General features: G+C 35.6%; 3 protein-coding genes and 1 long non-coding RNA gene across 4 annotated transcripts; 1 reads left to right on the forward strand and 3 right to left on the reverse strand.

Moving 5' to 3' along the window:
• On the reverse strand, window positions 1-2,319 carry LOC115710815 (protein FAR1-RELATED SEQUENCE 5-like). The gene has a single exon (XM_061109176.1). The coding sequence runs from the start codon at window positions 2,317-2,319 to the stop codon at window positions 1-3; it is 2,319 nt and encodes a 772-aa protein (XP_060965159.1).
• A 5,279-nt stretch (window positions 2,320-7,598) lies between these two features.
• LOC133034778 (uncharacterized) lies at window positions 7,599-8,350 on the reverse strand. Its single transcript, XR_009686132.1, has 2 exons — window positions 8,113-8,350; window positions 7,599-8,017 (listed from the first exon to the last, which is right to left on the reverse strand). It is a non-coding gene; the product is annotated as an uncharacterized LOC133034778 (long non-coding RNA).
• A 3,673-nt stretch (window positions 8,351-12,023) lies between these two features.
• Window positions 12,024-12,566, forward strand: LOC133034777 (uncharacterized). The gene is made up of 2 exons (XM_061110165.1): window positions 12,024-12,212; window positions 12,310-12,566. Exons 1-2 carry the CDS (start codon window positions 12,045-12,047, stop codon window positions 12,511-12,513), a joined length of 372 nt encoding a protein of 123 aa, XP_060966148.1. The 5' UTR covers window positions 12,024-12,044; the 3' UTR covers window positions 12,514-12,566.
• A 55-nt stretch (window positions 12,567-12,621) lies between these two features.
• On the reverse strand, window positions 12,622-14,750 carry LOC133034146 (uncharacterized). Its single transcript, XM_061109177.1, has 5 exons — window positions 14,681-14,750; window positions 14,495-14,559; window positions 14,199-14,342; window positions 13,945-14,121; window positions 12,622-13,789 (listed from the first exon to the last, which is right to left on the reverse strand). The coding sequence occupies exons 1-5, from the start codon at window positions 14,748-14,750 to the stop codon at window positions 13,523-13,525; spliced, it is 723 nt and encodes a 240-aa protein (XP_060965160.1). The 3' UTR covers window positions 12,622-13,522.
• Between the last annotated feature and the right edge of the window lie 5 nt (window positions 14,751-14,755).

Consider the following 14,755-nt stretch of genomic DNA (forward strand, 5'->3'; position numbering starts at 1 on the left):
TTATATATATGAATGACCATAGTATGATTCTTGTGTGGAGGAAGGCGGTTCAGGGAAATACGCGTTGGAGTGTTCATTGAATGAGTCAGTTGTTGGTTGATTGTGTGCTGACTGTTGCCCCTGAGATCCAGTATTCTGTTGACGGTTTGGGCACCGCCGATAATCATGGCCTGATGAGCGACAAATGCGACAATGTCTTGAGTTTCTTGGGATCTGCTCCCCGTTCGGTCCTTCCCTTGGATTTCCCGTACCCTTTGTTCTCACAACTTCAGGGTCTTTAATAATGTTGGGGTTGTTACGATATCTTCCAGGTTGTGGCGTCTGTCCTTCTGGATTGGAACTCATCTCAAATTCTTCCTTGAACATTAGAGTTAGCCGTTCAATCTCTTCCTTTGCACGCGTGTACGAATCCTCTGTTTTTGCTGCATAGAAAGTCAAGTTATAAGTTAATGAGCTGAGAGATCCAAACCTAGCCATCTCATAAATGTGTTGTTGTTCTTGGGCCGGGGGGTTAAAATGTAGGTGGAGATTTGTCTTCGCGGATTTGCTCCATCGCTTCATGAGAAGAGTATTAGGTATTCTTCTGATGTTTAATCTTTTCATTGTAGCCCATAAATGTCTACAAGGGTACCCCTGACTTTCATATAGCATGCAGCTACAGTGTAGTGCTCGTTGGCCTTCACAGTAATGAACTCGGTATCGGACTTCCGGATGCTGAAACTTTCCAATGGTGTATATCTGCCACTCTCCTTCTTGCTCCTCACTTATGACAAAATAATTATTCTCTAAATCAAGCTGCTCAGCAACCTTGTGGTACATAGTTCTTGTGTAGAATTCAGCACATTGGTTGTAGTACGTGGTCAAGCATGTAGGATTAGGTGGGTGAGGTCGAGTGCATCTGCTTTTGAAGTCATTTGCAGTCTCGTTGTGTCTGAGCTTTGAGACTGTCATATCTATGGTTGTTACGAACTCACGCAAGCAATAATTCTTCTCTAAAAATTTTTTTAGGGCTGAGTTGATCGATTCGCAACGTTGTGTGGTTCTCATTCCTGCAACGAATGAACCCCTTAAATAAGTTTCTGCCCACTGTTTTCTTGTGTCGAATGTTGTTTGGCACCATTCATTATCTGTTAGTTGTTGGGTTTCGACGACGTCTAACCATCTTGCTTCGAAATCCTCCTCCTCGTAGTAGTTGTACATTAGATCTTTAAACATTTTCAAGAAGATCGGATCTTTAACCTTTTTGGAAGCATTTGTATTGAGATGCCAAGCACATAGACGGTGTGTCACATCAGGCATGTGTTCCATGATGGCCTGTTTCATGGCCACATCTTGGTCAGTAACTACAACATTTGGCTTCTTATCTCCATGGCATTCGAGAAATTTTTGAAGTAGCCAACGATAGGATGGAAGCTTCTCGTGGAGGAGTAGAGCGAACCCGAAGATGCATGTGTTGAAATGGTGGTTTACGCCAATGAGAACAGTGAGAGGCTTATTGTACTCATTTGTCATGTAGGTGGTATCAAACCCTAGTACATCCCCAAAAGCCACATAGTCGACACGTGAGTTTCCATCTGCCCAAAATAAGTTAGCCAATCGATTCTCCTCGTCCACCTGATATACAACGAAGAAATTTGGATCCCTCTCTGCGAGACAATCAAGAAATCCCAACGCTCCTTCCGAGTCCGTCTCTATCTTTTCTTCTCGCTTGGCACCAGCAACCCTGTTGTAGACATCTCGAAGTTGACATGGCATTCTCTCGTAACCTCCACTTTGCAAAGCAACATGAGACATTATGTTGGCAGTTTTAATTCCAACTGAGTTCATCGACCTAACTTGGGCAAGCAAGCCATCGGACACTACTCGGTATGATCTCAAAAATTGTACCTCACTTGATGAAGCGAGGTCGTGATTGTGTATTGTGCTGAACTCTTTGCATTTCCAAGTGTTAGACGGTTGTGTGAGTAAAATACGTAATGCTGCCTGACATCCGGTTCTAGTGACATCATGAGGTCTCTTTTTTCTTTGTGTTTCCGTTATTGTGATTCTTTTGTAACCCTCGGAACAACAAACCCACTCGCGCATTACGATGACTCCGTGAGAACGTCGTACATCATCTTTTCTTGTGCCGAAACCCATCCGTTTCGCATACATTTCGTAGAATGCTTCCCATTTTCCCAGTTTGTCGAGACTCTTGCCTAGGACGTCACATATTTGAATCTCATTCACTGGTTTTGTGATGTTTAGCTCTGTTGTTATGCTTTCCCATTCGTAGGTTTGTTCCTCATTCATGTTCTCTGCTTGAGACTCGGCCTCCATATTGTATCTGTTTGAATTAACGAATTAAATGATAAAGTTAATAGGTAAGGAATGGTTTTCGAGAAAGATTAAAAAAAAAGGACTTACTGATAAGTAACCAATTGTTCCTTCGACGTTAATGTACTGGAGTGGAGTTACAGTGTTCGATTGTTATTGATATCCAAGAATTAGAGATGAAGAGTAAGGGAAAGATAGTGGTGAGTCGATTTAAATTAGATTTTATGAGATTGAATGCCTCAGATTGTAGAGTAATATGGGTTGGTGATCACATTTAAGTGTGTTGGGCTGATATTAATGGGCCTCTCAAATATTGGAAACTCTATTCCACTCTCTTCGTACTTTTGAACAGTAAAATAGTACAATTACATTTACTTTTGAATAAATTAATTGGAAAATAATGTTATTGTATGATTTTTGGGTTTAGATATTTTGTTGAGTTGTATGGGTTGGTGGTAACATTTAAAATTGTTGGGCTTATATGAATGGGCCTTTACCAACCTTTTTTAATGAATTAAACCACTTCGTACGTCAGGATAAAAGTAATAGTACATTTTTGTATTTGTGGAGAATAAAGATTGAAAAGTAAGGATGTTTTTTTTTTGTATGAATTGATGACATTTTTTAGTAGAATGGGTAGTTTCTCCCATTTATATATGTTGGGCATTTATATATGTTGGGCTGATATTAATGGGCCCTTCACCTACATCTTCTTATGAATTAAACTGTCGTTGTACGTTAGAACAGTACCGTAGTACATTAGGTTTTCTGGGAAAACGGGATTGATGAATAATGTTGACATTTGACCATACTACGTACGCCTACACGTGTATTTAATCGTGTAATTCGAAATTTAACCACCCCTCTTTTGACACATCGTATGTGCCCAATGGAGTACATCCCGAAGAGAGTACAACTAACTAAAAAACGTACTATAGGGTTATTCTCCACGACTTATATAACACACTTGAGACGTTTTCCAATCCAAATTTCAAGTTTATAGAGAAATTAACTTGTAATTTAGTTATTAGCATTACATATATCAAGTATGAGTTCAGGTCCACACTGGGTTATTTTCAATGGACCAAATGAAGGTATCTATAGTAGGTACGAAGACGCTGTAAGCAAAAACACTAATTCTGATGCGTCCATAAAAATAATTCGTTATGAATCTTTCATAGAAGCTTTCTCTGCTTTATGTCTACATGGAGAGACGGGACAATGCTTCAATGGGCAGCAAGTTAGAGAACTTTGCTGTGTTAATGAGTTTCCCTGCATGTGGGATTCTGATGATGATAATGATGAAGAGGTTATCCTTAATTCTGTTTCCTCACTGTTTGATGAGGGTGAATGCTCTGGTGCAAATAAATCACCCGAACAGGACAACGTGAAAGATTCGACTGACAAAGGTGAGGACCGAAATGGAGATGATGTAGAAGTTGGGGACAAAGAAGGAGTGGATACTTCTCCAAAAAACAGTAAATGATGCTTTGTGTTAGTGTCCAAGTTATGTTATTTTATATTTTGATGCTATAATGTACTATCAGTATTTGTTATGAAATCTGTACTTCGGTTTATTTTGCAGTATTAATGTCACTTTCCTCATTAATTAATTGTGGAATTAAAAGTGAAGTGAATCATTGTGAAATCACAACTGCAAACAGAAACAAAATAGACTTAAAATAATATAGTAGAGTTACACACAACTATATATATAATGGAGGTAAGTTCTTCAATCTCATTAAATGGCCTAACAAAAAGTTGATAGAACGGCCATATGAGATGAGTTGTAACAAAAGTACACTACATATATATAAAATACCACGATTGAAACCGAACGGATGTTCAATCAAGTTCTATAACTTGAGGGAACTTCCGTTGAGACGGAGGGCTATTGTCTCTGAACGGGGACTTTGGTCGTGAAGGAGTTTCTCTTGGAGTAGTGATTGGTGATTCTTGTTTTACATGAAGTGGGTAGTGGGGTATGGACACCTCGGTGTAGTCGAGAATGTCATCCATGATACCCTCTAATTTTTGTCTTGAAGTGTTGGCTTCTTGCATGAAGTGGGCTGTATGGTACAGGTGTTCCGCGCCGGTTGTACGACTCCTGCTTGGCCTCCGTGGCTCGTGAATGAGCCTTCCTTGTCAGCTTTTCGTGTTCGTGGAGAACAGACTCCAGCCTTGCACAGTTTGGACATCCTGACATGGAGGCTGAACGGAGTCTTGGACTCCGTGACGGTGTACCTACGGGTCTTGTGGAAGAGAAAGGATGCGGTGGGGATTTTGGAGGACTTGTTTCAAAAGGGTTGAAGTTTTGGTAAGGGTCCATTTGATTTAGGAAATAGTAAAACGGGGTTTCAAAATAAATGCTTACTTTGTAAAACCTAACCTTTACTTATATAGTGGTTTGGTGGGTTGATGTACACGTAATTCGGTTCATGTAATTTAATAATGGATTTTTTTTTTCCCAATTAAACCATTTAATAGTTATTACCATTTTGACAATGGTAATATCCACTTACGACAATCTAAAAAATCCCAATTTACCCATTTAGTTAACCAATGTTAATAGAGTGAATCAAATCCAAACAAAATCTAAGTAATATAAAAAAAGTACTATGTGATGTGACATTTTTCTATTAAAAAGAATAGTACGTACGGTTTTTTGATTTAAATAATAATTTCCAGATTTGAAGTAAAAAAAAAAATGTCACATCACCATCTTGAAATAATAAGTACATGGTTTAAATGGTGAAATAAAAAATGTGATATGACATCCACTCATTTCAGTAGTCAATAATTTATTAACATTTCACTTGTCCAAATTTTAATAACAAAAATGTGATATTAGTATATTACAGCCCAACAAATATTAAATCTCCTTAAGTAATATACCTAGGTTTCGTGTTTGCATATAGTATCTTAATTAACTCAAATCAGGGAATCCCATGAGATCTGCATGTACTGAATTTGATTTGACGTTACACCGTGACATCTCGACGTACGTTATTTAAAGCATATGAAATATTCCATTTAACGTCAGTGAGTACACTGTAGGACGTAGACAGAAAATTAAATATTGATAAGACAACAATTGGTTTTTTTAGTGAGTATGCAGAAATTAAAATTAGAGGAAATTAATAGTCCATACTTGGGTAAGAAGATTACAATATTTGGACAATTTTGAAATAATTCCCAACAATATAAGAATGTGGACTATTAAGAATGGGTAGTAGTCCAAATTTAGTACAACTCGTAAATAGGAAATGGTTGAAACTGTATTAAAATAAGTATTTTACGAATAAATATGTACGAAATTATAGTTTACATTTGACAACAACTTCTAATTATCTCATTAAATTCAAATATTGAGTAAACATAATTGCACCATACTGTATTTACGGTGTGACGTACTGTGCACAGATATTGATGTACGTTATTTTCAAACTTGAACTTATTGAGATATGGGAGATCCATCTTCTGCCGTACATTGAAATACGTCACAAATATATTTGCTAATTAATTTTTGGGAACCACATTACAATTTTTCACATATTTATTTAAACATTACAAATTTCCAATATTAAAAGTGAACACCCAACTACCATTACCATTAAGATGTTATGAATCCGTGTTGGTAAAATTAATATTAAATATTTTCATTTAAAACCTGATTTGACTAGACTGTACACCCTATCAATCAAGATGACTTTGTCAATGCATTGGAAAAAGACATTTGGAAAATCCAACCCAAATTGTGAAGTGAGTTCAAATTTCAAATTAAATAATATTTAAAAATAATAATTAATAATTTCAAAGGTATTACTAATTACTTGATAGTAATTATATGTCATTATTTCACTAATTTTGTACCATTAATCCGTATAAGGTCACAACATTAGGGTGTACCATCTACTTTGAAAACCCTAGCTCATCCACTTATTTTATTTTGGAATTATTTTTTAAAATCTGACATTGCAAGTGTTGTTCGTAACTTATTGGAAATAGTGAAACTCAATGGCACATATTGAGTGAACATATTTCCATTCCAAATAAAATTTAAGTTTACAGTTACAAAGACATACACAATAGAACAGAATTTGTACATAACTTAGTTGTATCCCAAAATAAATTAATTAGGATGTTTTTTACACTGAAAAATGTAGGTTGTATTGAGATATACTATAATATCAGTACTATTTTCACATGATGCTTTATCTGACTCAAGACTTTAGTTTTCCACCCCGCGTGTCGATTTTGGTCCAGTGTTTGGCGCACCGACGGCTGTATCAAATATGATAACACTCATCCTCCGATGGCCTTGTGGACTACGGGAGGTTGGGTAGGTTCGGTTGGGTGGGAGATTTGGCGGCGTCTCAAGTAGTTCCCTCCAGCCTAATCCACCAGTCCGAACCCTTCGTCAACATTACCTGAATATACATGTAGCGCGTACATAAAATTTCTAAGAATCAATTTGTAATAATATAATATTGAAAAAAATAGACAAAAATAGTTGAGTTATTACCCAGATTTATTATGAGATGATTGATTGAATTGCTGAAATTTCCTTAATGCATCTACAACACACGGTTGTATTGCATACCAATCCTTCTGTTTACACATCTTCACTTCGGTGCAACAACAATACATAATTTATTTTTTTCATATATTATCCCTACACATATGTGTACAGGAAGGGAGTGAGTTCTCTAGGAAAGAGAACAATACTAAATTGAGGTGTGAAGGAGTAAGGACAGGTAGAGGGGTATATATAGTACTTGTGGATGTGATTGTGTTGTGTAGTCTTTTCAAAAATTAAAAAATAATAATTAATAGAAACTAGTACGGCTAAACATGGGGTGATATGACACCAATACAAACCTGATTTTGTCAATGCATTGAAAACCGTTACTTCAACATACCCAACCAACTAATAAATTTTCCTTAGAAGACGTAATTTGAACCAACCTATTGACCGGTTTTGTTATGGTTTGGTTCAGTTTGTACGTGTAAGAAATTAGTACAATTTGTGAGAGAAAAAGTTGTTATTAGTTTGTATTTGAATTCTAATGTCCAATAATCAGTTGACATGTGTAGGATGTATTACCTTTTTTAATAAAATAAAAAATACTTATTTAAATATACAAACCTTTGAAGTCAATATGAATGAAAATAATGTGTGTCATTTAAATATACATTTTGAATTTTCACTGGGTTAATATCAAAGAAACTTAATGTTAATAGAATCTCAAACAGTACATATGATGTGAGATATAACTATGTAAAACTCAGCTAAGTACGTTTTTACAATAAAATAATAATTTCAACACTTAAAGTAAACAACAAATCCTTCAAAACCCTAAAAAACAATTTTAAATAAATGAGGAAGACCTTTTTTGTATTTTAAAATAATAAACATTTTAATAATATTTTCCCATCAATCCATATACGGTCAAATCAGTAGGTTGTACATGAGGAAGCAATTTGACCTAAGACTGTAAAAAACGCTGACATTCGCCTCCCGCATATCTTTTCTTCAAGAGTCTGGCGCACCGTTGTGTCAAATATAATAACACTCATTCCTCGGTCGCCTTGTGCACTCGGGAGGTTAAGGTTCGGTAGGATGACATATTTGGGTGGCCGTTTTGGAAGTAGTTCCCGCCACCCTAGTCCACCCATCCCAAACCTTCGTCAACATTTCCTGAATACACATGTACCACATACATAAAATTTTTAAGAAACAATTTGTAATAATATAATATTGAAATAAATAGACATAAAGAGTTGAGTTATTACCAAAATTTGTTATGAGATGATTTATTGAATTGCTGAAATTCCCTTGATGCACCTACAACACACGGTTGCAGTGCATACCAATCCTTCTGTTTGCACATCTTCACTTTGGTGCAACAACAATACATAATTTATTTTTTTAATATATTATACACACGTCTACATATAGGGAGTGAGTTCTGTAGGGTAGAAAACACTACGAAATTGTGAAGGAGTAAGGAGAGGTAGAGGGGTATATATAGTACTTGTGGATGTGATTGTTGAGTGTAGTCTTGACAAAAATTTAAAAATAATAATTAATAATATAACCCTAGGTACGGCTACAAATAACCTAAAGCTATTTATTTGACTTTTTCAATCCCTTGAAAAACGTAGTATCAACAAACCCAACCCCCTACTAACTTTTCCTTGGAAGACGTAATTGGAACCAATATGCATGCTCGGTGACAACATTGAATTGGTTCACTGTGCTAAACAAAAATTATGTATTTAAATAAGGTAAATGTTGCTCCCATTGTTATCACATGTAGCAACAAATATCCTAATATTATGTCCAATTAAACATGTGTGGCCAAATGAATAAGAAATTAAATTAGGATGTTTACTAATAATGAAAACTCAATATTTATTTAAATACGATTTTAATATTTCATTAAAATATTATTCGTTGGAGTAAATATTGCAATATTTTTTGTAAGATTACATTAACGTATCAATCGTTGGAATCAAGATTACAATCAGTGGCGGAACCAGCCCTTAGTCTTAGGAGGGGCCTAAGTATGTTGATTTTTTTTAGCATAAGGATAAAGATTTTTTGTTCTTTTGTAGGACAAATATGAAGAATTTAGTACATTGAGAGCATAGGGTAAATTTATAGTATACCCCTTAAGGGGTTGTATTTGTTTTAGCATTCAGGACAACTTTTAGTCAACTATTTTTCCATAATTGCGTACATTACAATTATTGAAAATTTTTAGAAAATTTCGAATAGTAAATAGTGTAAAAAATAAGGTTTAAATATTTAGTTGAATATACGACTGTTTTTTCTTATACGTGTGGTAAATAACTATTTGAGCTTTATTTTCGGTACTGTAAACTATTAAAAATTTTTTGAAAATTTTATATATGGTCCTAAATAAGTACATCGTATGCGATTATGAAAAAAAAAAAAGACCAAAAATTTTTGGGTGATTCTACAATGCACCCCCTTAAAAGGGGTGCAGTAATGCACCCTTACCTATTTCGACATTGAGAAAAAATTTGAAGTGTAATTTTTTTTCATATTCATATTCGTTTACGTTATAGTTAATTAAGATATTCTATAAAATTGTGACAAATTCGGAATAATTTACAATATAGAAAGTAGTGTTCAAACAATCTATTTCACACGCTTATAAAATAAAATAGTCACGTGTGCAACACACTTTTTGAATCCTATTTTTCGGCGTGTTAAATTTTTTCAAATTTCTTAAAATTTTATAGGATATCTTAAAATGAAATAACGTACACGACCATAAGAAAAAATTTGACTAGAAAATTATTTAGATTCTAAAACAAATATGGTGCATCAATATATTCATTTAAAAAGGAGTGGTGTATTGTAAAATTTTCCAAAACTTTTTTAGATGCCGAAATAGATAGCACGTCTACCAGAACGATATTGATACAATTCTAAACAAAATTGTTTTAGTATAAAAGCATAAATAATCATTGGCCCATTTATGAGCTTTTGAGTTTTGAAATAGTCAATTTTCTATCAAGAAATATATATTTAAAAAAAAGCAATTAATATAGATATACATTTAAAAATCAAAATGTGAGGAGGGGCCATGGCCCCAGCAACATAGTACCGCCATTGATTACAATAATTTTTTGAATACTATATAAATATAGATATTTAATAACAAAACTGTATAATGTTATGAATACAATAGTACTTTAAGACAAGAAGTGACTCTAGTAATAAAATCAGGAGAATAGTGAATCCGGTACGCTTCATGATGAACTGAGTTGATCCTGAGGATAGTGACTCCGGTACACCAAAGCTAACTTGACTACATACTGTGCGTGCTGTGAAAGGTTGACTGCCGCTCATTAGAACCCTAGCCCGAGAGGACGTTCAGTGAGTTGATCCTGAGGATATTGACTCCGCTACACCAATGCTAACCTGAGTACTTACTGTGACTCGCATTAACCAGAAAACACCGCCTGTAGCAGTGTGAGTGCTGTGAAAGGTTGACTGCCGCTCATTAGAACCCTAGCCCGAGAGGACGTTCAGTGAGTTGATCCTGAGGATAGTGACTCCGCTACACCAATGCTAACCTGAGTACTTACTGTGACTCGCATTAACCAGAAAACACCCCAGTAACAGTGTGAGTGCTACGAAAGGTTGACTGCCGCTCATTAGAACCGTAGCCCGAGAGGACGTTCAGTGAGTTGATCCTGAGGATAGTGACTCTGCTACACCAATGATAACCTCAGTACTTACTGTGACTCGCATTAACCAGAAAACACCCCAGTAACAGTGTGAGTGCTGTGAAAGGTTGACTGCCGCTCATTAGAACCCTAGCCCGAGAGGACGTTCAGTGAGTTGATCCTGAGGATGGTGACTCCGCTACACCAATGCTAACCTGAGTACTTACTGTGACTCGCATTAACCAGAAAACACCCCAGTAACAGTGTGCGTGCTGTGAAAGGTTGACTGCCGCTCATTAGAACCGTGGCCCGAGAGGACGTTCAGTGAGTTGATCCTGAGGATAGTGACTCTGCTACACCAATGCTAACCTGAGTACTTACTGTGACTCGCATTAACCAGAAAACACCCCAGTAACAGTGTGAGTGCTGTGAAAGGTTGACTGCCGCTCATTAGAACCCTAGCCCGAGAGGACGTTCAGTGAGTTGATCCTGAGGATAGTGACTCTGCTACACCAATGCTAACCTGAGTACTTACTGTGACTACCATTAACCTGTGTGTCAGAGATACTGATAGTAACAGGATGTTCATTGTTACCATAACGAACCCCCCGTGAAGAATTGTAAATTTCTAAAAAATATTCCAACATGTAATTTTCGGCTTCATGACAGAGATACTGATAGTAACAGGATGTTCACTGTAGACAACACTATTTTTTTATATATATAATAATTATATAATATTAAAAAAAACTAAATAATTATAAAGAAATATTAATCAAGACTTTTATAAATGTATTTGTTTGTATTTTTATATCCTTAAGTGTGGTAATAATATATTCGGGTGTTTGCAGTGTCGGTAGTGTAGTTTTTAACCCTTTTTTTTTAACCAATCCATACATGCGGTTTTTCCAATTTCTCAAACCGCAGTCGCACCGCGAAACTAAAAATCGCAGAACTCGCACTGCGGAAAATGGTGCGATGCGGTACTGTTTTTTCGATTTGGACTATTACCAATAATTAAACTATCACAAATACAACAAAACTTGAGTAACAATTGTGAAAAATTAAATTTCAATCAACGTAAATTAAAATATTTAATGTTTACTAATATTGGCATCCCTACTAATATTATTTAATGGATTTAACAAATATTTAGTAATGTAATATGGGACGTACACTGTTCACTTGATGGACCTTGTCAATTCACACAACACTAAAATATTATTTTAAAAGAAAGGACCGGTTGAGACATGACATGATACGCTTCCCAACGAAACAATCAGCCATGCCCTATTATGTTGTACGAATTAGGTTTTGAAATTGGGGTTTATTTTGGCACCAAGATTGATAATGTTAGAAAACTTTTTAAAAAAATTCATTTTCCCACCACTAACTCATTTGGAACAGCCTATATATAAACAGGTGCCCCCTTTACTTGTGAGTGACACACATTATCTCCACCATAGTTAGAAAAAAAAAAAAATGTGTACACCTCACTCAGAAATTATAGTACATCACACATGGTGGCTGGTGGTGGAGAAGACTCATGCGGGTTCGATGGGGGTGGTCCGCCTTGGAGAAATTCACTTCAGGGACACCCCCATTGCTACTGTGGTGATCTAGCTTATGTTTGGACTTCTAGTAGTAGAGCAAATCCTGGTCGTCGATTCTTCGGATGTCCACACTATGTAAGAGTTTTGTCTTTTTAGATTCAAAAGTACTTCTCATTTATGTTTTCTGTACTTAGGCAGCCATGATAAACTAATAGGGTTATTTTCAACTCAGGAGAACGATGAAAGTCGAGGATGTGATTACTTTTGTTGGATCGATAAATCACATGGTAAGAGAAGTACAGATGCTACACCTGGATTGCGAAACCAAATCAAGATTTTCGAAGAAGATAAGAAACGCAATGAGAATGTTATTAGAAAATTAATTTTTATCATTTTTATTTGCCTTCTCATCATTGTCCAACTTATATTGCGTTGAAGATATGGGTTGTCCCAAAATGCAAATGTTTTGTATGTCTTATGTTCTCAAAACTTGTTTAACTTAATTGTGTAGAACTTAATAGAACCGTGTGGATGATGACGAAAATTTCATTTGGTATGAAGTACCCACAACGTTCTCAAAATTTTATGTTTTCTACATTTCTAATTTCTGTAGCAAATTTCGTCAATGGGTTCAATGTGAAGTTGCAAAATTATATATTATTCACATCTTCGTATTTGTTATGTGAAGTAGCGCAATGAGAATGTTCTATATTCCATATTTTTCCTCATTACTATGTTATGAAAAACCATATTTAAGGGGGCTATTGTTTATTTACATTTGGTTAGAGTAATGGTACATTTGGTTAGAGTAATGGGAGTTGATATGGTATGGTTTCAATCTTTTTTTTTTAAATGTTCTCAAAACTCAGTTTAAAGTTGAATGACTACAAAGATTTGGTAACTAACATCAAACAATTAACAAGTGACCTTTGTCGTTATTTGTAATGTCATAGTACATGTGTTTTGAAAATACGGTTTAAGGAAAAATCGGTTTAAAGTTTAATGACTACAAAGATTTGGTAAGATTAGGCAAGTAACATGATTTCCTTCAAATAATTAAGAAGAAGTCACCTCTTCACCAAAAAAACAAATAAAGAAAATTAAGAAGTCACCTTTGTTTTCTGGTTAAATAATTTCTGTGAAGTACAGTCAACTACTTTGAAGTATGGGTACATTGTAAGAGTTGTTATGGTATGAGTACAAAGATTTGCTAAGTATGGTTTAATATATTGTCAAAACTAAAATAAACACAAGTCTGTCAACATAATAACCAGTTCCAAACGTGAACTAATAAAAACAGATGTCTAAATCCAAATGCTCCGAAATCCAAACTAAACAACACACAAATAACACAACCTATGCTCCCAAATCCAAACTACACAACACACTAATAACACGACCTATTAATAACACAACCTATTAATAACACAAGTGTTTTTCACACACTATTCACCATATGAAATCTTAGTCTTGGTAGACTGAAGCCTAGGGGAGGCTCTTGACGGGGGAAACATGTTTGCATTGCGAGACTTCGCTGTACTGAACCGAGGATCGCGTGGAGACTTTGACGGACTACGCAAAGGGGCCGAGGACGATGCAAATGAGCTGCCTTGTGCAGCCCTACGATCTTCAACCACTTTGGTACGAATTTCATTTTGTTCATCAGTTATGATCCTCGCAGCGATTTCCAAACGTGCCTCAACCGGGTGAAACTGTGCCACAATACGAAACAAAAACAAAAACTTAGAAAATGTAATTAACTCTAATCAACTTCACAAGGTAAAACACCGAATAAAATTTAAATTACACAACGTTAATCTCAATCAAACTTGCGTAGTACATTCGAAATATTTAAAAAGTGGTATACCTCATCAACTACTTCTTCCTCATTGGCCACAGCGTCCATGTACTTCATGACGTATACTCCGCAATCTCGGTCATTGTCTTGTTGAGGAAGCCCGCGATCTTTCCTGTCAATTCTGAAATCCACGAAAGTCACATTCTTCGACCTATTCTCCTCAAACAAAAGGTCCAACGTCGACAACTGCAAAGGTATACAATTAGTTAGAGTCAATGAAGAATGAGTTATTCACATCAAACAATGAAACTTTGCAAGTTTACCATTTCTTTCGTAGCCTCCACACGATACTTCTCATTCATTGCGGTGTGTAGGGAGTCCATAAATGAGACAACCTTCGACTTCATATTTACTTCGGCACCAAACCAATGTGGTGCACCTTCTAGAGTCAACACCGGCACAAACATCTACAATTGAATAGAGGAACAATAAAGTCAAAAATAAATTGAAATTACAGACCATATAGATATTCGACACTACAATGACCAATATGCATCGCTAACATATCTCAGTTTTCAAAATTACAATTAAGAACGACCATGTGTATATGATGAAGTACCTTGACGCATTTTTCGAAGTTGTCTTCGTAAAACAGTTTTGACCACTCCCGTCTTTCGCAATCCTCTTCACATTAAACGAACCGAGAGTTTTTTGCAAAAAGCATTGTTCATCTTCTCAAGTAACAGAAATTACACCCAAACTGAATTACAAAATTTAAAATAAGCCGTACAAAGAAAGCAATTACCGAGATGCGAGTGGGCATGTACCAAACACGAGGTTGGTCGTAATCGACTATCACGTTCGTACTTGTTCATTAGTA

Source organism: Cannabis sativa, chromosome 2 (genome assembly GCF_029168945.1).
Source record: "Cannabis sativa cultivar Pink pepper isolate KNU-18-1 chromosome 2, ASM2916894v1, whole genome shotgun sequence".
NCBI classification, from domain to species: Eukaryota; Viridiplantae; Streptophyta; class Magnoliopsida; order Rosales; family Cannabaceae; genus Cannabis; species Cannabis sativa.